This window comes from Numenius arquata, chromosome 11 (assembly GCF_964106895.1).
Source record: "Numenius arquata chromosome 11, bNumArq3.hap1.1, whole genome shotgun sequence".
Taxonomy (NCBI): domain Eukaryota; kingdom Metazoa; phylum Chordata; class Aves; order Charadriiformes; family Scolopacidae; genus Numenius; species Numenius arquata.
The window spans coordinates 2,533,868-2,560,536 of NC_133586.1; the positions used below are offsets into that span (position 1 = coordinate 2,533,868).

Sequence of the window (26,669 nt, forward strand, 5' to 3'; positions counted from 1 at the left end):
CAGGAAAGGCAAAAAAAAAAAAAAAAAAATTATTCTTGCGTGTCCTCCCCCCAAGTAGGTTTTATTTATATTTATTTTCGTCGTATGCCTCCGCATGAAAAAAAAAAAAATCCCATAAAAAATTTATAATTTCTGTGAGAATCAGTGACTCGTCACGCCGAATCCCTCCGCCAGAAAAAGAGTCCGCCGGTTTGGGAGGCGACCGAGAGGGATGGAGGTGCCCGGAGGGAGAGAGCTCGGCACCGCGGGTCGAAGCGTACGCGAAGGGGATCGGGTTGAGGCCGGGGTCGGGAGCCGAGCGGCCGGCGAGGCAGAAGGCGATGTACACGGTGCGGAAGGACATCGCTCATAGCGCTGGGTGAGGAACGAGTCCTTCCTTTTCCGGTGGAGGCTGCGGCGGACGCGGGCAGGAGCACGAGAGGCTCCGCCGCCGCCACCATGGTGAGGGTGTGGGCCGCGGGGTCGCGGCGGGTCTGGAGGGGATGGAGCCGCCGGTGATCCGGGGCGGGTAGTGGGTCGAGGCCGGCGGGAGCCAGGGCTGGCGGGTAGAGCCGTATCGCGGGCAGCCCGAGGGCTGGCGGCGTGGGGAGGGCGGCCCAGCGGCCGCCATTTTGGAGCCGTCAGGGCTCGGCCTGCCGCGTGGAGCCCGTGTGGGGAGGCCGCGGCCGGGAGGGTGGGCGAGGGCCCGGGGCGGGCCGTAGAGAGGGTGGCGGCCGAGAGCTTAGCCTGGTCCGCTGGAAGCCACCCTTTCCTCCGCCGTGTGGGAGATGGGGCCCGCATCGCCTGCTGGCAGGCCTCTTTCATTTTCCTCACGTAGTTCTCTAGAGCAAAGCAAACCACGCGCAAGCTTTTGAGCTTAAATAGAGTTAAAAGAACAGTTTCCATAACACCCATTTTTAACTTTTTACCAATTACTATTATTTTTATTCTGAAACAGGCTTTAAAAGCGCTTGGTCTGGAAGCAGGTTGCAAATGAACAACGTTTCTTGCTAATACAATTCAGATTGTGTTCTGGTTCCTTCAGCCTGATAAAGTTTGTTGCCTTCTTGTGTTGGGGCCTCTGCACTAACTCCAGGGGTCAGTGCCTTGCGAGTAACAAGTATTAGAAACACAGATAGTCCTTACATTGCTATTGGTTCATTAGTTTTTAGTTTTGTAGTATTTTTAATGCCTCTAAAATGAATTGTGGGTGAGAAAGAAGATACTTTGCTAAAAGATTGATTAATAAAGGGCGCTGTTCAGACTAGCAAGCTATTATTTTACATTTTTTTCAGTTTTTTGAAGGGGAGCTGGGGCTGCAAGCAGTTGAGTTTTTCACCTCACAGTTCTGAGGCTCCAGGAATTGTTTAGAGGGCCCAGACTTCACAGAAAGTTAACTTAGTTTCCTTGCCTGCAGTCATTGTGAGCCTGTATTATGTTTCAGAAGCTGGTTACAGCACTTCAGCTGTTAAACGTAATCTATATAACAAAACTTTGATAAACTGAATCAACACAGGTGGGTTTAATGTAGGGTTTTTTAAATAGTAGATGGGAAGTAGTTTAAAAGGTGTTACCAAAGAGCCTAGAGATGCAAGTCTATAGATTAATTTTACCCAAATGATTTGGAAATCTTGAATTTCCAACTTCAGGTATCATGTTCTGAAGGTGGGTTGTGCTGAGGAACACTATGTTAAGTGAAAATTATTGCTGTGATGATGTAATTTGCGTCTTATCCAGTGTTCAGCGACAGTTGCCTGCTGTCAGTGTGCTGGCACTGTTGAACTGAACACCCCTTCGTTCTGAGCAATATTTGATGGATTTGAATGATAAGCATTTACTTTAACTTGTGCTTAAGAGTTTTTCCTTTCTCTTTTTCAGGCTTGCGCTCGACCGTTAATATCTGTCTACTCTGAGAAGGGGGAAGCATCAGGCAAAAATGTCACCTTGCCTGCTGTGTTCAAGGCTCCCATTCGCCCTGACGTTGTGAACTTCGTTCACACCAACCTGCGCAAGAACAACCGGCAGCCCTATGCTGTCAGTGAACTTGCAGGTATGGCTGGACCACAAAACAGACAGAAATACTTGTATTAGACTTGGATTTTCATTATAGGTGGGCTAAAATTGAAACATGTAGAAGTAGGAGAAGTGCTGTTGAGTGGGATTCTGTATAGGAAGTAAGGCGGCTGTTCTGGTTATTAACAATCTGACTTAAAAAGTTGTATTTCATACAATTTAATTATTCTGAAGAACAGCTAGGTGTTGTAAAAATCTTGGGAGCTGGCGTCTTTCCTGAAATGGTGTTTCCTAGGCCCTCAAGTGGAATCTGCATTCCACAAAATGTCTGAAAGTGTGTCAGGCAGAAAACTGTGGTGAAAACCCTGCGCTTTATAATCCCCGCTCCACGTTGACCACAGGAGGCTCATGTGAGGCATTTGCCAAGACGAAAACCTATGCAAATTGGGGGCGTTTGTTAGAGTGGCTTCAGAAGCTCGTAGGTGCAAACAGCTGCTGCTTCCCAAGAAATTTGTGCCAGGAATGCGCATTTTCAAGTTTATTTCTGATGGTGTTTCAAATAAACATTTTAAGCCAGTAGGAACAGCAGTGCTGGTGTGGATCTCCAAATTGAGGATCAGGCTTAGAAATGAGTATGTTCACGTACTCCGTTCTGAGCTGGGCAGACCTTTAATATGGTAAGAGTTAATTTACCTGATGGGGATCTGTTCTACTGAAATGATGAGATTCCACTTCATTGGTCCGTGTTTCTGAAACACATGATAACGGTGGAAGTCCTGATTGGTGGTCTTGAATTCTGCATATCTGTGACTTCTGGGAAAATTACAGTGTTGACACTATCCCAATTAAAATCTTTCTGTTCAGGTCATCAGACCAGTGCCGAATCTTGGGGAACTGGGAGAGCTGTTGCTCGTATTCCTCGAGTACGAGGTGGTGGAACTCACCGCTCTGGCCAGGGTGCCTTTGGGAATGTATCCTTTCATTGCTGCCGCTTGCATCGGGTGTAAAGATGACCTCATCAAGCAGAAGAATTATTTTTTAAGTATCTAAATGTGAAATGAAATCTTCTACTTGGGGTAGTGGCTGCCTACAGTCATCTGGGCCACCAGGTCTGAGAAATTTGTAATGTGGTTAGAACTTTTATATGCCAATTCAGACTTGTTTCAACGAACAGAAGCTTTCATTGATTGATTTCTTTCTTTCCCCCCTGCAAAAGCGGTGGATGTCTCGAATCTCCTGGCACGTACCGTCTTGCCGTGATGTCGTAATTTGCGTCTGACTCTGTGCCCAGTGACAGTTGCCTGCTGTCGGTGTACTGGTACAGAGGGTTGACGAACAATTAACACTGAGCAAGGATTCGAGAGTCGCGCTAGAAAAAGAAACTCCCAAAAGGTTGTTCTTAACTGTGGGTGTGTAGATGTGTCGTGGAGGCCGCATGTTCGCCCCCACCAAGACTTGGCGCCGCTGGCACCGGAGAGTGAATATAACTCAGAAGCGTTACGCCATCTGTTCCGCTCTGGCAGCGTCCGCTCTTCCAGCGCTGGTCATGTCTAAAGGTGGGAATTCTGCCTCTGGAAAAGTTTGCCTGAGCAGTATCGGGAACTGTGTGATGAGCCATCCCCAGGAAACATTTTGAGTAAACTCTCTTTTTTTTAAAGAGTTAAAGAATTTTAGTTTGTTTTCTGTTCGTGGAAGCCAAAGGTTTGCTTAATATTTATTCGGTAGAGAAAGCGCCGTCTGAGGCAGACACACAAGACCCTGCTGAAACTTCACTACTGTAGTTCCAATGCCTGAATAATAGATCACAAATTTTAATTTCCGCTGTTGCTGGCGTTGTATCATTTCCGAATACACACGGCAATAACCTTGAGACGGGTTAATAACAGCCAGGGGCAGCGAGTAACTCGGTGTCTTGTAAAATCCTCTCTAGGCCACCGCATCGAGGAGATTCCAGAACTTCCTCTGGTTGTTGAGGACAAAGTTGAGAGTTACAAGAAAACCAAGGAAGCCGTTCTCCTCCTTAAGAAGCTTAAAGCTTGGAATGACATCAAAAAGGTGAGTTGCTGCAGGTGTGTTCTTCTGCTACGGTAGGAATTCCAAATAGTTCTGCTGTGATCTGGTGCTGCTAGAAATCCCTTGGTAATAAAACTACAAGTAACTGTAAAAAAAGAATTTAAGCAAAGTAAATTTCTTACCCTGCTGCTTTGCTCTATTTAGTTTCAGTGTCTCCGTTTCAGTGGTGATTAACGTTAATAGCTTTTTTTTTTTTTTTTTTGACTCCATAAGAATGATGAGCTTCTCACTGGTCCGTGTTGCAGATGAACAGTGATGATGGTGAAGTTCTGACTCGAGCAGTTTTGTTGTGTCTCACGAGTGGGATTTGGACTATTTTGAATATTCACAAGTTTGATTTTTATTTTATTTTTTTTTATCTAGGTTTATGCCTCCCAGCGTATGCGGGCCGGAAAGGGTAAAATGAGGAATCGCCGTCGCATCCAGCGCAGGGGACCTTGCATCATCTACAACGAGGACAACGGCATCATCAGAGCTTTCCGGAATATCCCAGGTAAGTTGGACTTGGGGGATGGTTAACCCTTCTGTTGGGAGAAGGAACTGCCTGGAATGATGAGATTCCACTTCATCGGTCCGTGTTTCTGAAACACATGATTTTGTGGAAGTTCTGACCTGCTGACGGAGCCAATACATTCTCAGAAAGAGCCTTATGGGGATGTTGAGGATGTTTGGGACAAACGTTGTAGTTTGGTAACAACCCGAAGCTGCGTTTGGAGCAGTTAAAAGCGAGTCTGTCGAGTTTGTTACTGGGAAAAAAGCTATTATTTTTTTAAAAATTAATGATTTTCATACATAGGGCTATGTAACTGTAATGTAAAAGCCAATAAGGCCCTGTTCATTCCTTGATGGGAATCCCAGCTGAAAGGGGGGTCTTTGCCTGTTTTTTCCGACAGGAATCACTCTCCTCGATGTGAACAAGCTGAACCTGCTGAGACTCGCTCCCGGTGGCCACGTCGGGCGTTTCTGCATCTGGACGGAAAGCGCTTTCCGCAAACTGGACGATCTCTACGGCACCTGGCGCAAAGCTGCCACCCTCAAGAGCGACTACAAGTAAGCGCAGCCCGAGCCGGGTAAAAAGCCCCTCCTGCCGCGGGTTCTGCCGTCGCCGGGTGGCAAACGAACGCCGGTGCTTTTCCCCTAAATGCCTGTTTTTATTGAATTTGTCGATTTTTATCATCTGACCCTTTGTTCCGCAGCCTGCCCATGCACAAGATGACCAATACGGACATTGGAAGGATCATGAGAAGCCAGGAAATCCAGAAGGCGCTGCGTGCTCCCAAGTAATCGCTCTCCTCTTAACGAGAAACTGCCGACTGCGAGGCTTTGTAGCGAGACGGGGAATGAATGAATCTCTGCAGCAGCGGGATGGCGGGCGGGCGGGGGGGGAGGAGGGGTTTCTTCAGTTCCCGGGTATAAACACTAGGAATTACGGTTTCCCCGACACGAATTGTGAGACGAGATCCTGATCCCTGTCCCTTCTTTTCAGGAAAAAGATTCACCGCAGAGTCCTGAAGAAGAACCCGCTGAAGAACCTGCGAATCATGATCAAGTTGAACCCTTACGCCAAAACCATGCGCCGCAACACCATCCTGCGCCACGCGCGGAACGTGAGTGGGGTGTGGGGGGGGGAAGCTAGCGAAGGGGAGATGGGGGTTCAGGGCTCTGACCGTGCATCTGCTTTGTCTCTTCCAGCACAAACTGAAGGAGGAGAAGAAGGCCAAGGCTAAGGCCAAGCTGGAGGCCAAGGCCCCGGCTGAACCCAAGGCAGAGCCCACCAAGGCGGCTGCCAAGGCCCAAGCGTGAACAGCGGGCGGCGCTTCCTCCCCTCCGCGTCACCAAACCGCAAATAAATGGGTGGAACAGAGAAATGACGTCACTGGTGTCTGCTCTGCTTTCTCTCGGGGCGGGGGGGGGACGGGACACACACGTTTCTGAGCGGGTTTTAAAATGGAAACTCCTTAGAGAAGAGGGAAAGGGGGGCGGTCGCTGCGCTCCCTCCCTGACATCCCCGCGCCGGGATTTACCCCCTCCCTACCTCAGGTCGTGCCGCGCGACGCCGTGACGTAGAGCAGCGTCCGGAAACCTACGTATTGCGTCGGCGTGACGTCAGGCGAGGAAGGGCGGGGCCTGGCCTGGCGGCGGGGAGCGGCGGCTCCTCCCGCCCTGCAGGGGGCGCTGTGGCGGCGGGGCCCGGCGGCGGCGGCGGAGGATGCTGAGCCGCCTGCAGGAGCTGCGCAAGGAGGAGGAGACGCTGCTGCGGGTGAAGGCGGCGCTGCACGACCAGCTCACCCGCCTCAGGGTCAGCGGCGGCGGGGGACGGCGGAGGGGACAGCCCGGGGAGGTGGGAGGGCGGATGGGTCCTGCCCGGTGCCTCAGCGGGCGGCGGTGGGTGGAGGGAGGCCTGGTCCCTCAGCGGGGAGGCGGCAAGGCAGGGCCTGCCCCTCTGCCCCCGGCCCCGCTTTATCTTCTCGGTTGTTTTTTGTGTGTTTGAAGGCGTTTCGCGCTCCGGGTTTGGGAACCAGCGGCCGTGAGGGGAGGGTGTTCCCGCCGCCCCTTCCTTCCTGCTCTGCCGTGAACCCCACAGCCCCCGTCAGCGCCGCCGGGGCGGGGGTGGCCCGCGGTGTGTTGAAGCCGGAAGGTTTTAAAAGCTCTTACTGTTGCTGATTATTCAAAAAAAAAAAAAAAAAAAAAAAAAAGTTTAATTTCTGTGTGGTGAGATGAATTCCCGCGTTCTGTGCTGCCCTTGGCAGGTGGAGGAGCTGGCGCTGCAGTCCATGATCCGCGCCGGGGAGGAGGCCGGAGCCGCCCCCGCCGCCGCAGAGGGGACCCACGAAGTAAGTAAGGGGCTGTCGGGGAAGGGGAGGGGGGAGAGCCAGGGCCCGGCCTCCCCCGAGCGGGGCCGTGCCCGCAGGTACCGGGGCCGGGGAGAGGGGCTGCGGCGATCCGAGCGGGTGGAGGTGTTTCTGTGGGCGGTTTTCACCCGGAGTTCTCGGTGTGGACCTTGTTTGTGCTGCTCGTTAAGGGGAAGGCCCAGCTGTGAAATCTGCCCAGTTGCCCAGTTTTAGGTCTCAAAGGGATTTTTTTGCCTTTTCCCATCCTCAAAAGCAACACGTTGTTTCCAGGGAGGTTGGGAAATACCCGCTTCATATGGGCGCAGCGTCAGCTGGCCCTTTATTAAGCATCGTGTCTAATACTCGTTACAGTGACACGCTGGTTTTTATCCAGCCGATGGTAGGGGATGGAGGTACCCGTGTCCTCTGAACTTTCTGCTGAGCACACGGTCAGCCTCAACTAGTTGAAGCTCCTCTCTGGAGAACTGGTGCTCCTCCCCGTGATGGGCTTGTTCTAGTACTATTTTTCTAAAAGACACTCGCTGTAGAGTTGTAATAGTGATGTGAGAAGCGTTCTGTATCGCTGCTGCTCTTGGTAATTAGCAAGATAAGATAAAACTCTTTTATTGTGACAGACTCTCGGGCAGATGGACAACGAGGCTGCTATCAATCAAACTGAATTACACCTAAGTCTTCAAGATCATGAAGAGGAGGAAGAGGAGGAGGAATCCGATTCTTGAGAGAAAAAAATCAGAGAGGCTTTTTAACACAGACTCAGGAAATTCTTTGTTCGTATAAAACTCACCAACTGATTTCCATTTTGTCCTGTACACGGATACGAACCCTATGATATGCAAGACTCCTGGGAGTCTGGGGAGGTTACCCTTGAACACATGAAAGTCACATCTTGACTTACTTAGATGTTAAAAGAATGAAAAATTGCTGCACAAATATGTAGCATAACCCGTTCCACATTTAAAAGCTAATGTAGCTTACTGTATCTATATAGGTGGGTAAGAGAAGTCGTTAATCAAGTCAGACTAATTTAACACGTACAATAAAAGCAATAATTCAGCTGTTATTTTCTGATGCTGAAGAATAAAACCGGGCCTTAGAGGCTGGTTGCTGAACCAATGATTATATTACAACCTCATTTACTTAAACTGGGAATTCTAAGATGCAGAGTGAGAAAAGATGTGGCCAGGGTTGTCTCCGGGCTTTCAGCTGCCGTGGTCTCAGTTACACGGAAAACTGGACTTAACACTCCCTGTAAATGTGATCGTGTCTCTTCTTGCACTGGGGGAAGCAGATGCTGCTCCATCGACCTAATTCTGAGCGCAGTAACGAGGTGGCCTCTCTCTGTACCCACTGGTGCTCTTCCTAAGTACTGTCACTCTGACTCGGAAGTATTTTCTACTCCTTGCTCTGTCAGAGTAGCAGCCAATTAGCCTTTTATTTGTCCACAAATTGTATGGTAAGAATTGATGCATGTTACTTGTAATAAGGAGCTAATACTTTTAAATCGGTGTTATTTTCTTTTTCCTGACAGTAACTTTATAAATCAATGCAAGTCCGTCTTCTGCTTTCAAGCGATCTTCAAGGAGGAGTATGAGGAGTTTTAAGAACTTAGTTATAAAATGGAAAGTGATGTGAAGTCCCCTCCACAGTGTCTTTAATGCTCCGGTAACAAGCTAGTGCTGCTCTTACCAATAGACAATAAAAGTGTTCTTTCTCCTGGTGGAGCGCAGACAGCGTGTGGTGCAGCTGGTTCTTTTATCAATTCTTGAAGAGTTGTTTTAAAGCACAGAAATAAAATCATCTGTGAAGCTGATGGCAAGCACTAGAAGTAATATTTTATCTCAGCCCCTCTGTCAGCTGTCCTACTAGGAAAATAGCTACATCCAGGGTTCTGTTGCCCAGCTGGTACCTAAAGGGGCTGTCTCTGGCATCACCTGGAGAAAATAGAATAAATCACCTGCTGAGGTTTGCTTTTAAGAGCAGGAAAGGAACTTGGAAAAGTGTCCAGTGTCCTGGGTGTGGGCAGAACCCAGGATTCAACCTCCAGTGAGCTCCTGCCACTGTTTGAGGAGAGATTGTTGATTTGGTTTGTAGCAATAGAAACTGGATGGTGGAATGTAAATGTGGCTTCATCTTGTACTGAGAACTAATTGGTTTTTGAGAATCCTGGCTGTCTTAAGGAAGGAGCTTAGAAGATTTAGCAAAGCTTTCCCAAGACTCACAGGTAAAAATAAACGGAAAGTCTGAGCTGAAAACACTAGAGGTCGGCACGTCCAGTTCTTTGCAGGTCCATGTGCCAGGAGCTCCGGAGCCAGGCTCAGCCCCTCCTTCCCTTCCAGGTTCAGGGCACTTCACTGGGCTCCTTCTTACAGCCGAAGCACTTGCTGCCTTTGCTTTGCTAGAGGAGTTGCTCCAGGGTTTCATCTCCAAAGGGTAATTCTGACTGTTAAAAAGCGTTATTTGTTCCCAGAGCATGTTTCAGAATAGCTTTTGTGAATATACTTTATATCCCTTCTTCCTGCTACCTTTGGTGAATGTGCCCCTTGCTTGCTTAAGATATTGTTCTATCGTGTGTTGCAATAAAATACTGTGCCCGGTGTCCCACTGCATTTACCCGTGTGGCGTTGTGCCAGTTACTGCTCTCTGGGGAGGAACACAAGTAAAATGGGATTTAAGCCTCTCAAACTAAAGCTCTGTTCAGGCACTGCATCTTTCTTTTTATAAAATGTAAGCAGCACCGTTGTTTTCCTGTATGTTGGTGTGTATAATTCACAGATAAAGCTCAGGGCAGATTTTAAATTCAACATTACACAGCCTTGTCACTACCACCAGTCACACTCAAGGGGGGACAAGCTGAAGGAAGCCTTGGATGTGTCAATGAATCGTTTCCTACCGCTGATGGGCTGAGGGTTATTCTGTCCCTCTCGCTGCTACTCGATACTGTTGGCCAAGTGGGAAGTTCATGTCTAGAATGATTTGGATTCCTTTTGAGAAGGAACTTCAGGTATTTCTGCGTCCGAAACATCCTTTCAAGGAGCTAAACTTGTTACAGGGCTGCTCAGCAGGGCTGTTAGAGAGAGCAAGTCTGTGCTGGGTCAAGCCCCGTTTCACACACTGTCATTTTACATACGCAAACCCATACCTCTTGGAACTGTGCGTGTTGCACACTTGTGGAAAAACACAGAGAAAGAGCGTGTAATAAATACAGCAATGACTTCAGATTAAGGCTTCGGTTAAGTTTTTGAGGTTTAAAGAAAGCTTCGAGAAGTTACTTGATAATATATTTATTAAGAGAATCCATTGCTAAACATCTGAGAGAATAAAACAATAAAGGATCTTCATACGCTTCAGACACTAACACAGTTGTCATGATTTTCTTAGGTTAAAAGAAAGCAAGTTGCCTGGATCTTTCTCTTGATTCTGTAGGACACTTCCGAGAACTAACTTTTAAAAATCAATTAGAAAGACGTACACCACTAAATCCAAGTATGATGATATGTTTTAAAAATAAATATAGAAATATGAACAAGTCTACACTTCGAATATCGCCCTGTACATCCCAAGAAGTGCAGAGCTCTCGCCTTCTTTACCTGGAAAGAGAAATCTCTAAACAACAGCAAAATTGGGACCGTTAGGTCTAACTTTCAGATAGGGTTTGGCAGCAGCAAAAGCATGCTCGACAGAGACAGTTTAGGAGCATCCCTAACCCTTTTCGCACGGGAGATTAGGTAAGCGTGATTGAAGTACCAACGATTTACAAAGAAACTTTGATAAAGTTCAAACAAGCTGGGGGGTAGACGCCCCCAGCGATATTTTCATTAAGAAAGAATATCCATATTCACTTAAAATCAGCAAGCACTGTAACTGAAACACCTGAACGTTTTGGTCAGTAAACAAACGTAACCCAATACAATACAAATTAGTTTCTGACAAAATTTTAAAACCATTTGGCACATGCTATAAAGACATTCTTCCTTAAGAGGTGAAATAACGTGTTTGAACAGGTACAAGCTGAGGAAATAGGACCGAAATAGCGTTGTCGTGAACAGATGCACAGTACGGGATTTGCTCTCCCCCCGGTCAGACGCCCGCAGCGTGCGTGGGGGTGCTGGGTTGGTTAAGGCCTATGGTTGAACAAAGCCACCCCGCAAAATCCACCTCCTCCGCTTCAGATCTCTTAATGAAAGCATGAATCTGAGCAGAGGAAAAAAATAATATTATTCAAGCACTCGCTCCGTTAAATACTAATTCTGAATGACAACACGAACTACAATAAATCCAGTTTACTTTCAGTATTCCAGCCAGCTATAAAATTTGGCAAACCACCTGAAGTAAGCAGGAAAGCTTTTCTGCAGGATTAACCGAAATAACCGGCACGTGAAATGCACACGTTGCAAAGAATTCCAGAGGAAACCTGCCCACACACAGTGCCTACTGCAGAACACTTACACCACGGGATGCGATAAGGATGTGACTCAGCCACTCCAGATAACACTCTGGAAAAAGTCTGCCTGTGCACAGAAAGGCTTTTTGTAATAAAGGTCTGAGTGTTTTTCACGCCCTTATTGTACAGAAGGATCAGGGCAGGGAAAGCTGGATTTTCTGCAGTAGAACTTCAGTCCCTGCGTTGCACTTAAGCCCGTGAAAAGATTCACTGAGACCAACAGGGTCATTTCACGTAGAAAAAAAATGCACGGTGAAAAAGCAGAGAGGGGCAAATTCTGAGTCTCACAAAAGCTGATGAAAGTATATTAAACCAGTCCATAAGGTATGTGGAATTTTGCTCTTTCACCCTCCTAAAGTGTATAGATTATTACTTTTATTATTGACTGATAAACCCAAGAAAGAGAATTGTTTTGCTAATTAATTTAACCGCATTATGTCATATAATTATGTCATATGTTGATGGTTGGACAAGATGATCTTGAAGGTCCCTTCCAACCTAGAAGATTCTGTGATTCTGTGATATACTTACTGTAATTAGCAAATGGCAGACTCCAAAACCCACCAGTTTAGGTCTCCTCACCAGTCCCTGTTCTAAGAGTGAGCAAAAGCCTGCAGCCCCTCGATCTCTAGATCAGAAAAGCAGCCCCGACTCAAACTGTTTGAGCTGCTCGTGCCAAGGGCCACGAACTGCACTCCAGGCCATATGCTCTGATCCCCATCTGAGGTCACCTGAGGAACCCAACCTGCCCAGAAGAGCACTCTTAGTTTAAGAACCTTTACTTACCATCAGCTGCTTCAAATCGGCTCTCTCAGCAGGATTCTTAATTAAACTGGAAAACAGAAAGCATTACAAAAGTTACACAGCAGTATCTTTTAAAATAAAGATCAAGTCTTATCATGTAGGTACTGCTTTGGTGCTTTGGTCTGAAGGCAGCACTCTAGATAAAAGCCTCGGGTCACGTAGTGCCTCTCAAACACAGACCTGGGGCTGTCAGTATCCTTCTGTGGGTACAGTTTTAGGTGTGAAATCCTGAATTGTCTGACACCGTTCAGTGGGGGCAGGAGTGAGCGTCTGTAACCAAGCTGGAGAGATCAAATTCCCATTTAAATGAAAACTCAACAGTATCAACTGCTTTACACCTTAAGTTCCTTTTACCCAACTCTGTTCAAGCTCAGCATCAAGGACAGTTATTGCGTTACTGTTCTTCCTTTTGAAAACAGTAAATATGTATACATAGCTTTTAATAAATAAACTAACTTTTCAAACTGTAACGAATTGCCTCCCTTCGCACTGAATATGCTGGTTCAGTGCAGGTATTACTGACGTGCAATTGGAAGAGTAAATAGATGGGAGAATGACTGCTGTGATAAAGATACTAGTCAGTGAAGCACTGGGAAAGGAAAAAGCATCTGGAGCCTGCAAGAGTCATGGATCTCATGGAGCAGGCACTGCAGAATGCTGTGGTCACCCACCGAAGTAAGGATCTTCCTTTAGAAGTGTGTTGTATGATCAGAATCCCTAAGTACTATGGCATCTTCAATGCTGCGAAAGCACTAATCCAAGTTGCACGCAGAAACAGAGACTGTATCTTAAAGAGGGGAATCTCTCTCAGCTTTGGGGTTCTCTTTGGTGCCTGTAAAGTCAGCTTTAGGCACATGAGCAGCTGGAGAAAAATGATTACGCTAATTGAAATTACTCCACATTTGCCACGAGCTGCATGTCTGGACTCCGATTGCCAAGTTATCGATACACTGAGACAGCAGGGCTGAAACCAAACGTATCCCTTTGCAACTCACCATTTGTTAACAAAATCTTGAAATTCAGAACCAAAAACACCGTTGGGCAGTTTTGGAGGTGGCTGAGGGGAAGGAAAAAAGAAAGAAAAGAAAAAAAAATAATCAGGAGTCATTCAGCATCACTAATACATGATGAGGCACCACCTGCCAGAGAGCCACCAACGTTGTGTCCTGTGTCTGCGAAAACTATAAACCCCAAGCACTACCCAGCCCTTCCTCCAAAACCGGGCTCTGAAACAAACGTCGGGCAGACTTCAGCTTCCATGTGTATGAATAAAGGAAATATGTCATATGAATTATAAAAGACAAGACACTGAGTTTATTACTGACTAATTTGGGTTATTAATCAAAGCTGCTGGATTTTAGGTGTTTCAGTAATAAATCGGATCAGAGACAGTTTCTACGGTGCGGGGTGGTTTTTGTTGGGTGTGTTGTATTTTTTCCTCTCTATCCGCACACCTGACTGGGGTTAACACAGCCTTGAGCTGTCATTAAGAAGGCTCAGAGCAGCTGGCAGTAATTAGCCCAGTGTTATTCTCCTTACTACTATAATCTCCAGTTTGGGGAAGGGAAGATGCGCTGCGCATCCTTAGCTCCGTAATCCTTTTGATCTAAATATTCTGTCCCAGGGAATGAGTTTGTTCGGGTTCTGAATTCAAAAAGAATTCTGATAAATAAAAAATAAATAAAGAAGTAGTACTGTATAGACCTGCACAGTATCGTCTTCTTCTCCATGACATTTGCTATAGGATCAGAGTTGAGTTTCCACTCTTAGACCGTGGATCCTGCAAGCGCTTACATTTGGGTTACTGGTATGTACGGAGCCGAGAATCACTGGTGTAGGGCCTTTGCTGGATGCAGCAGCTCACGCTGCAGACCGCTTGCGCTACAGCAGAGGTGGCAGAAGATAGTCTTGCCAAATCCTCAACTACTGCAGCTTTTGAGCTTAAACTGTCCTCCTCAGGGATGCTACAAGAGCAGGACCGCGGAATCTGAAGCAATCCAATGCTAAGAGTTAGTGCTGTTACGTTAAACTGTTATAAAATATGCAAAATTAGGCCTGCAGTGCAAGAGGAGAACTGTGCGTGCAGATGAGGAACAGAAGCAATTTATCAGTACGCGTACAGCAGCATAAGCTATGCCAGTCTTTGCGGGGACCGAGACACCAACTGTGCTTTTTAAGCGTCAGACACAATTTGGTTTTTTGCAATTCATTCACCTGGAACAACTACATTTTCCAGCTGCTGTAAACGACACCCAGCATGAGCATGCTTTTTTATTTTGGAAGGACACAAGCAGCGGAGTCATGTGAGTTTCAGTAGCACTTGTGAAAATACTGGAAACGGTCTACCAATTGTAAAATACCAATCTCTAATTAGCCTTGTAGCTTAGCTATTTGACAGATACAGTATTATAAATGAGGTTGTTCATAAGACTAAAACAAAGAAAAAAAACCCCAGTTTTGTATATGCTTGATTGTGCTGTCTGCTATTAACTGTCCTAACAGGCTGCATGATCCAGGCTAGAAAACCCATAAACCTACTTAAAGAATGCAAAAAAAAAAAAACCTACTAAAATTCTCTTGGGAATAATTTAGAATCAAGCCAAAACACCTGACAAGGATGTCTCTCTTATACTGCAGCAACAGAAGACCAAAGACCTGGCTTATCCTAACAGTAGCTCCACACCCCTTCAAATTCTGGAATGCTTTAAAAGTTTACAATTGTATTAGTACAAGTGCAAATAACCAATTACCTCATTGACGATGTAATCAAGAAGTTCAAAGATTGCCATTGGGGGTCTGCTGTCCGGTCCATAGGCTAAGAAGAAATTGGAGAAGTAGAAAAATACGGTGTTACTCTCCTCCCTTACTGGAGGGATTTTAAGCAGCTAATAGTCCTATACTCTGTTCTTACACAGTAGACTTGCTGGCACCCAATAATTTATAGGAAAAGTGGAACAGTAACAGGGTAACGCTTTCACACAAGGAGACATTGTTTTCAGGTCTGATCCAAACCATGAACTTCACTGGGAATCTTCCTACTGTACTTTGAGCATCACATCTTAGGAAGGTGAACTATAGCAACGGAATGGGATCTTAATGGTGTTTGTGAACAGCTCAGTTATCCACAAAAGCATCTCTGGTCCTTGATTCTCAAACTCAGATACTTCCTCATGGCAAGACTGAGCCAGGTGTCCTGATTTTTTGGAAAGTTTAAAGCCACACTATGCAGATCAGTATGAGGTAAGGAAGACCTTTAAGCCTACAGAGAGAAGTGTGCTAGAAAATAATTGAACAGATCATTGGGACTTACAGCTCACTGGTCGACCAGGTGTTCTTTGCCTGGGTGAGGTCTCGGTGACAGGAGAATCTCCCTCTACTGGGCAGCCAAACATCAATTCAAGCTCCTTGGAGTCAGGAGGTGGAATGGGGTATCTGCCAATAGCCATTTCTACCAGTGACAACCCCATACTCCATATATCTGATTGCACCGAATAATGAGTTCCCTGTAGTCTTTCCGGCTACCAAAAAAAAAGAGGAAAGAAAGAAAGAAAAAAAATAATTGCATTTTGCAATAGCCTGGATAAAATGAAGGATGAAACCCCAAGTTATCAGTATGACATCTTCCAATGAGTGACTTACTGATCTTTTTCTTTAAATATCTCATCTGGGGTTCCAGAAGTTCCACAACCATTGCATACAACCGCTGCAAATAACTTTGGGACTTTTAAAAAAATGACACTATTATGTTGCTGTTTTATTTCTTTACCATAATATCCAAATGCTGCAACTATTAATGATGAGGGAACAATTAAAGAACAAGAAAGCAAAACTAGCATGAGCAACTGCGGATTCACCTGGTTTCCCCGAGAAGCTGTTCTTGGTTTCCTGCTTTGGGAAGGAGAGGGAGGGAACTTCACTCACCCTATATGGGTCCAAAAGAGACCCAGTGCTCGAGCAATACCCTTGTGGCTTGAGAGACTTCTCAGCTGATACCATTCTGACAGCTCCCTACAGCAGAAATGCATGTACGCAGGGACTATTATATACAGGCACACTGCTGTTCTAGATTCATACTCAAATCATTTCTAAATTAACTGTTGAGCTCTATATTTGAAGATATTTAGGTATGGGATTATTTTTTTTTTTGTCAGTTGAATCATGACTAAAACCATCTCTGGATATTCCAGTCACATCGCTCCAAAGATCCTCAGTTCTGAGCAGCATCTGTTTGTACCTAAAGAACTACAACATAAGATTAGTTCTTAACCAACTCCTTTTGCTTAGTTTTTGCACTTGCTTTATCAGTACATATATCATAATATGGATAGTACGAGCTGAATATCATTTCTGCAATTTTTAATACATCATCTTCGGCTCCATTTTTACTAAGCTTTCTCAAAGAAAACCTTCACTTTGCTTTTCTGTTCCTTTTTTAAAATCAAGCTCATACTTTACCAAAATGGTGCAGATTCTTGCCTGCCTATACGCATATTTTTTGAACATATATGATTTGAAGCTTATTCTCACAGAATGTAAGAACACAGTATTACTCTAAGGTGTCTTCCCTCTCCCATAATGGGCGACAGTTTTGTTAAATTAGTTTTGTAACATTTACTGAGAGAATCACAATTCCTCTAGTGTCCCACCTCAGCTAGTTCCAAAGCCATGAACTACACAATTGCTGGACAATGGATAAAGCCACCCCAAAACAAAGGTCAGCAAAAAATTATCATAAAATGTAAGTGTAAAGGAAGAAGTGAGTGGATGAGAAAAAGCAGGAAACGCACACGGTACTAGTTATACAAAAAGAATTTAAATCTAGAAAATATGCTCAGGTTAATTATTGTTGATTGTACAGACCTTCATTTGGTAGAACAGGATGTCGTCTGGGAGGTAACAACCCTATAGCTGTTATTTGAAAAATTATGCTAAGGGAGATACTGCAAGAAAGGGTATTTCAGACACTATCAAAAAGAATAAATAAAATCACGATTATGGCTTGGTCTGTGACCTGATGACAGAGAGCAAAGCCAAACCACTGTCTGCATAAACAATAAACTGAAAAAACCTGAAGGTAAACAGCACTTTGCTCTCATTCCTTTTACTAGAAGAAGGGCAAGCCAGGAGTACATCAAGGGCCCAGAAGAGGTGGAGCTGTAAAATTTTTTTGCTAATTAGCAACAGCTGCTAGATGTATGTGGGAACATAAGCCACAGTTTTATTTCAAGTATGTTACCAATATCAAAAACAAGATAATGCTGTCTTTGATGTTGAAATGCAGGTCCCATGCTGAGCAGAAGCAGCATTATTATGCTTTTTTCCTTTAAGTTTAAGCCCACACTGTTTCAATCCTACAACAGAATCTCTGAATGCTCTGATTATATGAGTTAATTGGGCATATATTGCACAAGGTGAGTACATCAGAACAAGAGACCTGTTATTTCCATTAACTGTGACTTCCACATATTGCAAAGAATTTATCTGAAGAGCACGTTTCAAGGTATTCCTCATACACAGGAATATGTGAATTGTGTCAGATGACCTGCCGTGGCCTTGGCCATACTAGCCACTGGCCACTCCCATGCTTTCTCTGGTTGCTGCAGCCGCACTGGGATCCTGGGAGCAATCCCAGCAGGGTCACCAGCGAGGCAGCAGCTTCCCTACATAAGTGCCCGCAGCAAAACGCTGGAGTGGAAAAAGAACCACACTTAATAAGGAAGGCAAACTATAAATACTGGGCTTTTTTGGTGTATACAAAACCCAAATACATTAACCAACTGGATTCTGCAATGTAGACAATTGCATCTCGTTTGTCATAAACCATTCCGAGTTGCTTGGCTTTTCTTGGAACAGTTCTTCCCCTCATCTCCACAACCTGATACGATACTGGAATATTCCTGGAATGCAGGAAGTGCTGAACTATGAACAGCACCAGTGACGGCAATAGTTGGTTTCTTGTTGGATTACTGGAATTGGGATAACTCTACCATAACGTACAGTAAACTCAGAGCTATAGAATCTGTACTTACAGACATGTAGGAGCGTGTGCCGACAAACGAGTTTGCCATAGAATCTATCAGTTGTCCACTGACACCAAAATCACAAAGCTTGATTTCACCTCTGGAGTTTACCAAAATGTTAGATGGTTTAACATCTGGAAAAAAGATGAGTGGATGATTTATAATAGACAAAATGGGAAATTTGACAGTGAAAGTAACATGAAAGGTGAGAGTTACCATGTGTCCCCCTTTGTTTCCCTTCTAACTGTGACACAATTCTACACCTTCTCTGGAAATACTCAGATCTGGTTCCCTACTCAGCCCCATTTCACAGGCTCTCTCTTTAAATACAGATAAACAAAGAGAAATTTTTAAAGTTACAAGTACATAAAGGCTGTCAGTTTTGTTTTGATTTCACCCTGTTCCTTGGCTTTCAAATATTAAGTTTGGGCTTCTACATGCGCCTTGCAATGACTAACACTTGAGAGAAATCCGAAAGTGAATGTCAGCATAACTCCTCTTTAATGATGCTCTTTTTGCCTAGAAATAGTCAAGAAAGACGCCCTATATATTAGTTTTACAAAGATCAATGAACTACAGCATCCACACCATTATCCCTAACTTAGCCTTTATATGTAAATTATAAATAGCATATTTATATTTAAACAAAATCCCATAGCAAACCAGTTCTTGGGGTGTGTTTGTTTGGGTTCTTTTTTTTTGGGGTGGGGGGGTGGTGGTGGTCTTGTTTTTGTTTGTTATTGTTGGGGTTTTTTTAAGTTCTGAAAAAAAATATTATCCTATTATTGAAATGCTGCATTTAAAATACTTTGAGATTGTTTACCTGCAGTAGAACCCCCTCATGATTTTTAATTTATCACTTTTTCTAAACAGAAATTTAATAAGGGTCACTGGTAGCTAAGCAACTAATAACAGCTATTTGTGAATGCAAAAGTACAGAGAACAGTTGTTTAGTATTTCCTTTACAGCAGTAAGAAGTTTTTTTAATATATCTTGCTGCTTAGCTAGCCATTACCAATGCAGTATCGAGATAAGTAATCAACAGCTCACAACTGCAAAGTAAGGCTACAAAAAAAAAGGGTACTATAAATTAGTTTTGAAGGAAGAGATCACGCTCAGCCTACAGAGTTTCACTTTAGATTCTGCTCTTCAAGAGCGGCTCCAGAAGTCTATAGTTCGTAGCGTATTTTCATTTCCTTTTCACTTTTAAACACAAATATATTCCATGTAGCTTTCGTTTCAGCGACTGAGGAACTGACCTTTGTTTGTGATGTGAATGGGATGTCACTGGGAAGATGATACTAATGTGACTCCTCATCACTGGAAAAAGCTCTCCATGCAGAAGGTTATGCCTCACTGAACAAGCTCCATGGAGATTGGAAATGAAGACAAAACTGTATTTAAGCTGTTTCTCCCCCTAGTCCCCTTTTAAAGGACAAAACAGAGCTTGAATAAAGTTATCTACTTTTGGAATTTGTGGTTATGTTTTCCTGACATCACCTTTCTAGATAACTGAAACTGTCCAGGCACACTGGAAACCATGTCTTGTGATGATTTCTGACCATCTTCTTTCTACCACAAAGAAAATCCCAGCTGCTTCTGCCAGGTACAGTCTTCCTCCTTATGGCGGGAGAAGAACATGGGCATGTATTTTGTGTGTACTACTTTGAATTCCTCATTCCCCTATTCCTGGCTTATAAACATTGCTCTACTCAATACATTTTCCTCCTGTAAGAGCAGCAGAGGTACAGGGCAGTTTGTGGAGCTGTTTACCAGGCAGGAAACAGAACATCACACACTGGTTAATTCGGAGCAGGGCTTCAGTGAAGAGAGATTTTAGAGGCCTTCTGAACCTTCTGCAAGTTCTACTTCCTTTGTGCAAGTTTTGACTTCGGTGGAGACCTCCCCATAAGTACACTTCACAATGAAAAGGAAGAATCCAGTCCAACTCGACCTATCGGCTTAAAATTCCAGCAAGAAAAAACCCAACCACCCACCCACCAAACCAAGCAGCTGTTGGTGCAGTGGAACAGGCAGCAAAGACTAGAGATTCCCAGCGACACAGGAACCTTCCCCTAAACTTCTGTGGAAGAGCAAGGTGGAAAAAACAGTATTTGCAAAATATGCTGGAAGCACCTCAGAGCCCGAACAAATTATAGATAAAGGCCTTTAGATTTGTTCTGCTTATCTATGAACATCTTCTAGTTCAATTCAGAACAAAGACATAAATCCTGGCTTATCTCTGCAGCTCATTAATACTTCATGTTCATAATTAAATGGCAAAAAACCCCAACATTAGCATTACACTGTCAGTGAACCAAGTGACATTCCCTTTATAAGCCTCTTACATGCTCTAGAATCCACCTGGTCTTTTGAAGACTTAACTCTTACCTTCAGTGTTTCTCTAGCTGACAATCCCACGCTGTATCTATCTTACAGTAGCACTGCAAATCATGACTCCTCACTGGAATTTTATATAAACCTCACCTTTCCCCTCTGCATTTTCATTTTCCTCGCAAGGTGCCCCGTGCGATCACAGCGTGATGTTTGGAACGCTGCTCTCTTCCCACCCCTCGGAACGGAGCACGCTATGCTATTTTAACTCCAGAGTGTCTGAGCACTTCAGCAGTTTCTCTGGAAACCACATGCTTGTACTGCCAAATGGAACAGGAATGCCAAGGCATCCTTCAAAATACATGCAGGAGCTTGCAAGAAATGGATAAATCTAGAAAGGAAGACCAAGTGTGCTACATAAGTATTTAAATTTTAAAGAAAATGAAAGGACATTTCATGTATCATCCCAGACAACCCAGAAACAGAGCTGTGCAATTCTAGTGAAGGCAGAGGGATGAATACATGACACTGAAAAGGGAGCTGATTAATATGGAGAAGTTTCCAGGACTTACAGGATGTCTCGCAGTCTCTGTAAGAGCTTTGTCTCCTCTGCCTGAGCCCTGCTCTCCCTGACAGGCACAAACCTAGCTCATTCTGAAAGAAAGGTGGCCCCAGACGTTATAACAAAACCATCAGGCAAGACTTTCCAGAGAGAATTACACTCCAGACTGTGCTCAAAAAACCCTAAAATTATGTTCCAATTAACTTACAGGTTTTTTTATTCATCCAGAGCCAAAACATAGCAAAAAAAAGAAGTTTGTGTCTTCATAACCTGCAGCAATACACTTTCTAATTAGTTACAGGACACTCCTTGTCATTTACTGCCTTCTGGCATTAACCACAAAGGTAAATTCCTCTTCTGTGCCTGCTTTGTATCCCACCGGTTTGTCTTTCCAATTTCCGTCATGTCTTTTCAGAGAAGACCAAACCAAAGCATGGCGGGTCCAGATGAGCTAATGGTCTATAAAAAGACTGTATTTTCCATTCCTTCCTTAATAAGCCCTAATGACTTCTTCCTTGAGCTGTCTGTAATGACAAGCAAATACTTTTCCCCAGAGGTCACAGTTAGTCCAGGACAGATCTTGAATGTGGAAGCAGTTTAAGCTGAACCTCACATTGAGCAGCCACCATATTCCATTTGGTTTTTTTGCAGGTTTTCATAACTGGCATTACTTCTTGACCAACCCAAGCAAATGCGTCACTGACAAGTTTTGCTGATTTATTTTTTATTCTTTTCTTTTGTTCAGAATGCTGCATGCTGGCTTCTGCCCACCATTCCAGAAAAATGAACATCTTTCAGAATCTTTACCCTGCAAAACATCCTGTGAATTTTTGCCCTACGGTGACGTTAAGGCCTTTGTTTTACTGTCCCCCAATAATGCTGAAATCTCAGATGCACTGACCATCCTCAACTGCCATCAACTACACCAACATACAGACCTTCCCCACTCTCTACTCAAAGAGATTACTCAATAGCTTATCTTAAAAACAGTATTTTGATGAGGCTGCATAGCCCAAGAAAAAGAGGTCGTCTTAAACTGTTCTGTATGCACTTAGTCTATGGAACAGTTCATTAAAACACTAAAAGCTGGACAAACAAAGCATTACCTGAAGCTCCTGACAATTTGATTTAAACCGATTTTTCTTCCCCAGGTTTATACACAGTGCAAAAAAAGCAGTGATGAGCACTCGATTTATAAAATCTACATCAAAGGGTGAGACTAGTCAAGAAACTAAAAACACTCATCTGACATGCAGGAAGCTGAACCAGGGCCCTCCTCAACTAAGATAAGGGACAAGGGGCAATGGGGACAAACCGTAACACAGGAAGTTCCACCTGAACAGGAGGAAAAACTTCTTTCTGTTGAGGGTGGCAGAGCCCTGGAAGAGGCTGCTCAGAGAGGTGGTGGAGTCTCCTTCTCTGGAGACATTCCAAACCTGCCTGGACACGTTCCTGTGCAACTTGCTCTGGATGGACCTGCTCTGGCAGGTGGTTGGACTGGATGATCTCTAGAGGTCCCTTCCAACCCCTGCCAGTCTGCAACAAGCTGTAACAGCTCAGGCTATTGTACCAGCTTAGTGACAGTACGAGGGATAATGGTTTTAAACTGCAAGAGGGAAGATCTATATTAGATCTCAGGAAGAAATTCTTTGCTGTGAGAGTGGCAAGACCCTGGCCCAGGTTGCCCAGAGAAGCTGTGGCTGCCCCATCCCTGGAGGGGTTCAAGGCCAGGCTGGACGGGGCTTGGAGCAACCTGGTCTGGTAGGAGGTGTCCCTGCCCAGGGCAGGGGGGTTGGAACTAGATGATCTTTAAAGTCCCTTCAAACCATGATTCTATGAGGTCCAACAACTTGCATACGAGAATCTACAAATAATGCACAAATGGGCAACCTGTGAAACAGACAGACTGGTGGACAGTATCAAAGATAGAAGCCAGTCTCCTTTATGCTCTCAAGGGAGACAAATGACTTTGCAACTACCTTCAGAAATCTTCAGAGTCTACCTCCAACCTCCATTCTCCAGAAGAGAGCTGTATGTGATTGTTTAAAAATAAACCAAACCAGTCTACTGCATGTGTAAGGTGATCCTACAACAGATTGTATAGACTAGGATCGCTAATTACTTTTTTTGGTCTGGTCAACAAATATAAACTCAGACACATATTAACATCTGATGAAGGTATTTTTATGAACTGAAGATTGATCTCATATGGTACAAAACTCACCAAACAGCTGGTATGGTTTATACATGCTGTAATGAGTAGCACCATCCAACCAAAAACCAGGAAATGCTCCCTCTCTAGTCTTCACTTTACATTCACATCAGGAATAGGGGAATTTATTACTTCACCATATCAAGCGTAATTTTTGTTTAATGGAACATGCAACAGATGAGTGAAAGAGCTGGATTTAAAAAAAGGGCAACTATACGCTGAAAATAACGTAAAATAAATGCCCTGCTTTAAAGTAACTAAAGACCCTGGGAGTATAGAAGTGACACACATTTTACATAGCTCCACTGTTCTTAAAAACACCTAAGTACAGGAAAGATGCAATTCTGAATGTCTATAAATAGCATGTGAATTTAAGACAGCTGGTACAAATAGTGGCTTTCCTTTAAAATTTTTAATGGCAATAACGAACACTGAATTGTCAAATTAATTTTAGGTCTGAGGTTTTGATTCTGAATCTCTTGAAAGATTTTGTTGTAGCAGAAGCTGAGATAAGTGACAACCGTTTTAAGAGATTTAGATTAAAAGTCTGCCTTACACTACCCAAAAAAGCCTCTCTGAACTAAAGTCATATCGAACCATAAAGAACCAATCATAGGAAACATACATATTTTAACTTGAATAAAAGTTATATTCAAGGAAAGTTACAATGTAAACTTTTCTCTCACCTCTGTGCATTATTTTATGCTTTTCTCTCAGATATGTGAGTCCTTTTATTACCTAAAGACAAGTAAAAAAAATTTCAATTTATGAAACGGAAAAGATAATTGTATGCTTTGTCTGTACAAGAATTCCAACTGAATGCAATGTAACAGAAATCCTGAAGTGTAATCACTGCAAATCAATATTTTGCTTTAATTTCTGCCTCCAGCTCACATTAGAAAAACAGAACCAAGTGAACCCTTATTGGAAGTTTTGCATACGCAGTTTGTTGCACAATAGATATTAAAAACTTTGAATGTTACCTTCTTAATGAAATGTTAATTCTGTTCTTATCCAGAAGAATCAGCTGATACAAAAGCAGGAAAATCAGAGTAAGCACAATAGAATGTGTTACTCGTGACAACACCCCGAGGTACCAAATAATACGTACAAAGACTGCTTTTTAAAAGAAAGCACCGCACTTAAAAATCCGGTAACATTTCTCTCTCCCACACCCTTCAGAGCTGAAGAGGCAGCTTCCCGCATCTGGCATTACCGCACCGGGACACAAATGTACCCACTTCCAGTCTTTGAGAGCGATGAGTGCACTTACCGCAATGCTAACTTTGCCCAGGATCTGCTCTGGAATTCTTCCAGCCTTTTTCAGTACTTGATCCAAGGAGCCACCATCCTAATAATAAATGTTTGATTAGTCAAGCTTTAATCAAATTACTCTAAAACATTTTAAACAGGACTGTAGTCTGAAGGCTAGATTTGGTGAGGAAAACACTGCTGCTTTTCATGTTTGATTTAATATTGTTATGGTGCATATCTGAAAAAAAAAAAATAATCAATCATTCCTCAGTAGGAATTAGTCAGTTTTATGTTTATTTTAAACAAACATTTGGCCAGTAACAACATCCACTCAAATAAACACTACACACAATGATCTCCCATAGTATTATTTCCATGGTTTTGCTCTTGTTAGGGAAGTACTGTCCACAAACAGCTGTTGACCAAGCATTAGGGCTTTTACAGATTTCTGTAACTTTCAGACCAATGTAATAACACGTTTTTATTTTCTTGTTACAGCCATCACATGATACTCTCTCCCACTCCAAAGACAGCGTGAGGAGGATTAAAGTTTATATGATCAAAATTACAAGGATGAAAATTCATCACAGTGGAAAACATGGAATTCTCTTCCTGACTGTAACGCGTGTTAGTGCCACCCCAGGATCGTAATTAAACCCGGATCCCTGTTCCCCTTTCTCCCTAGATGAGATCCCACACAGATCAAGTTGGCCTCTCTTAGCTCTGCATATCCGGGGTGACTGTCAACTTCTGAGGATGCAGGGCTCATTTAGCACAGCTCTCAGAATCAAAACAGGAAGAAACATTTTTAAAGTTTCATGGTAAGTAACAGTCTTGCTATCTTATTAGGTTAAATAAATCAAATGCATGCACACACACACCCCCAAAGTGAAATATATTCCACCGTTGCTACAAGCTTCTGAGAAGGAAAACTGTAAAAAAAAGCTATTTGTTTTTAGCAACTGATTCAACAATAAGCTTGTACATAAGTTCTAGATTCTCTAGAACAGAAAATTTACAGTCTAAGAAGAAATGAAAAAGCTACTTCTCAAACTAACAAACCAATATCCTGTCGTCCAGATCAGTGTTTGGTACCTCCCAGTACTCAAGACAAAAATCCACCTTGACAAAACGATTGCCTTCTGCCTTAACCTATCCTTTGGAAGTTTTCATCACCATTTTTACATGTCAACAGAGAAGCTAGAATGCAAAGTTCTACTATGAGGACTAAAATCCAAAACTCTTATGGGAAGCAAAGTACATAACTACTTATTTGATCATGTATTTTTGTAAAAAAAAAAAAAAACCAACAAAAAAACCTCAAAAAACCACACACCCACATACACCAAGCTTGATTTAAAATACAGTAACGGGAAAAAAAAAGGTCTGTATAAATCTCTTGTGTCACCAGTGTGCATTTCTGGACACTGGTCTCTGCTGAGACATCAGTATATTAACAAAGATTTCATACAGAAAACACACCTGGGCTTTTTTTCCCCTCCCTGAGGACTAGCTCCAAGCCTAGAAGAGGCTGAATACAATTCGATTGCCTGGTGTCGGCTGAACCTTCAGTGCCTTTCGGGAGCAAACTTAATCCTTTTGCCTGTTAACTACCTGCTGCTAAGCAAAGTTATGCATTGATTTTGAATTTATGTATCTAAAAATATCAAACACTCAGATCTTCAAGTTCCATGCCTTTTCCACCTCCAACTTTCTGTTCATTTTCATACTTGTGTTTTGTAACTCACTGCTAAAAATAAGAATTTTGATTGGCAGCAATTGTACAAAAAAAGACAATGGAGATTTTCATCTTATCTTTTACCCAAAAGACAACCAAAAACGTCCACGTAATGAGCCGCATTAAGCCAACAGCTTGATGGGTTAAGACTACACTTTAAATAATCCACCTTCTCTTTCTATTTCATATCTTATTGATCAATTGTTCTTTGTGTTAAATCTCGTATCCAGTCTGACTTAGATCAGTTTCAGCACCGAAACACCAGATTTCACACTGCCTTCTCTTCAATTTAAAAGTTCCCTGCTGTCAGAGATACCCATCTTTCTCATTGACAAATAAATTGAGTTTCTTTAGGCCTTTTATTCCTACATGTAATTATATACTACC

The 26,669-nt window shown here is 43.5% G+C and overlaps 3 protein-coding genes and 4 non-coding genes across 9 annotated transcripts in view; 6 read left to right on the top strand and 1 right to left on the bottom strand.

Annotated features, from left to right (window-relative positions):
* The first annotated feature begins 366 nt into the window (after window positions 1–366).
* On the top strand, window positions 367–5,940 carry RPL4 (ribosomal protein L4). Its single transcript, XM_074156780.1, has 10 exons — window positions 367–441; window positions 1,858–2,029; window positions 2,857–2,963; window positions 3,410–3,548; window positions 3,923–4,047; window positions 4,429–4,558; window positions 4,959–5,115; window positions 5,262–5,345; window positions 5,552–5,672; window positions 5,758–5,940. The coding sequence occupies exons 1-10, from the start codon at window positions 439–441 to the stop codon at window positions 5,866–5,868; spliced, it is 1,149 nt and encodes a 382-aa protein (XP_074012881.1). The 5' UTR covers window positions 367–438; the 3' UTR covers window positions 5,869–5,940.
* LOC141470613 (small nucleolar RNA SNORD16) lies at window positions 1,685–1,785 on the top strand. The gene has a single exon (XR_012463496.1). It is a non-coding gene; the product is annotated as a small nucleolar RNA SNORD16 (small nucleolar RNA).
* On the top strand, window positions 2,705–2,776 carry LOC141470610 (small nucleolar RNA SNORD18). Its single transcript, XR_012463494.1, has one exon. It is a non-coding gene; the product is annotated as a small nucleolar RNA SNORD18 (small nucleolar RNA).
* Window positions 3,245–3,344, top strand: LOC141470612 (small nucleolar RNA SNORD16). Its single transcript, XR_012463495.1, has one exon. It is a non-coding gene; the product is annotated as a small nucleolar RNA SNORD16 (small nucleolar RNA).
* On the top strand, window positions 4,610–4,680 carry LOC141470620 (small nucleolar RNA SNORD18). The gene has a single exon (XR_012463503.1). It is a non-coding gene; the product is annotated as a small nucleolar RNA SNORD18 (small nucleolar RNA).
* Window positions 5,941–6,239: 299 nt separating the features above from the next.
* Window positions 6,240–10,270, top strand: SNAPC5 (small nuclear RNA activating complex polypeptide 5). Of its 3 annotated transcripts, XM_074156531.1 has the most exons (4): window positions 6,241–6,364; window positions 6,816–6,899; window positions 7,532–7,684; window positions 8,446–8,731. In XM_074156531.1, exons 1-3 carry the CDS (start codon window positions 6,275–6,277, stop codon window positions 7,634–7,636), a joined length of 279 nt encoding a protein of 92 aa, XP_074012632.1. In that variant the 5' UTR covers window positions 6,241–6,274; the 3' UTR covers window positions 7,637–7,684; window positions 8,446–8,731. The 3 variants fall into 3 exon arrangements, with proteins under 3 accessions (XP_074012631.1, XP_074012632.1, XP_074012633.1); XM_074156530.1 differs by having other exon boundaries at window positions 6,240–6,364; window positions 7,532–10,270; XM_074156532.1 differs by lacking the exon at window positions 6,816–6,899 and having other exon boundaries at window positions 6,275–6,364; window positions 7,532–9,516.
* The window catches only part of MAP2K1 (mitogen-activated protein kinase kinase 1), a 36,983-nt gene continuing 20,460 nt past the window's right edge, over window positions 10,147–26,669 (bottom strand). The window contains exons 4-11 of the mRNA XM_074156528.1: window positions 24,564–24,641; window positions 23,977–24,028; window positions 18,192–18,316; window positions 15,473–15,680; window positions 14,913–14,977; window positions 13,158–13,219; window positions 12,145–12,190; window positions 10,147–11,108 (exon numbers count right to left, since the gene is read on the bottom strand). Coding sequence (XP_074012629.1) covers window positions 10,995–11,108; window positions 12,145–12,190; window positions 13,158–13,219; window positions 14,913–14,977; window positions 15,473–15,680; window positions 18,192–18,316; window positions 23,977–24,028; window positions 24,564–24,641 — 750 coding nt within the window. The 3' untranslated portion in view covers window positions 10,147–10,994. The remainder of the gene's footprint in view (window positions 11,109–12,144; window positions 12,191–13,157; window positions 13,220–14,912; window positions 14,978–15,472; window positions 15,681–18,191; window positions 18,317–23,976; window positions 24,029–24,563; window positions 24,642–26,669) is intronic.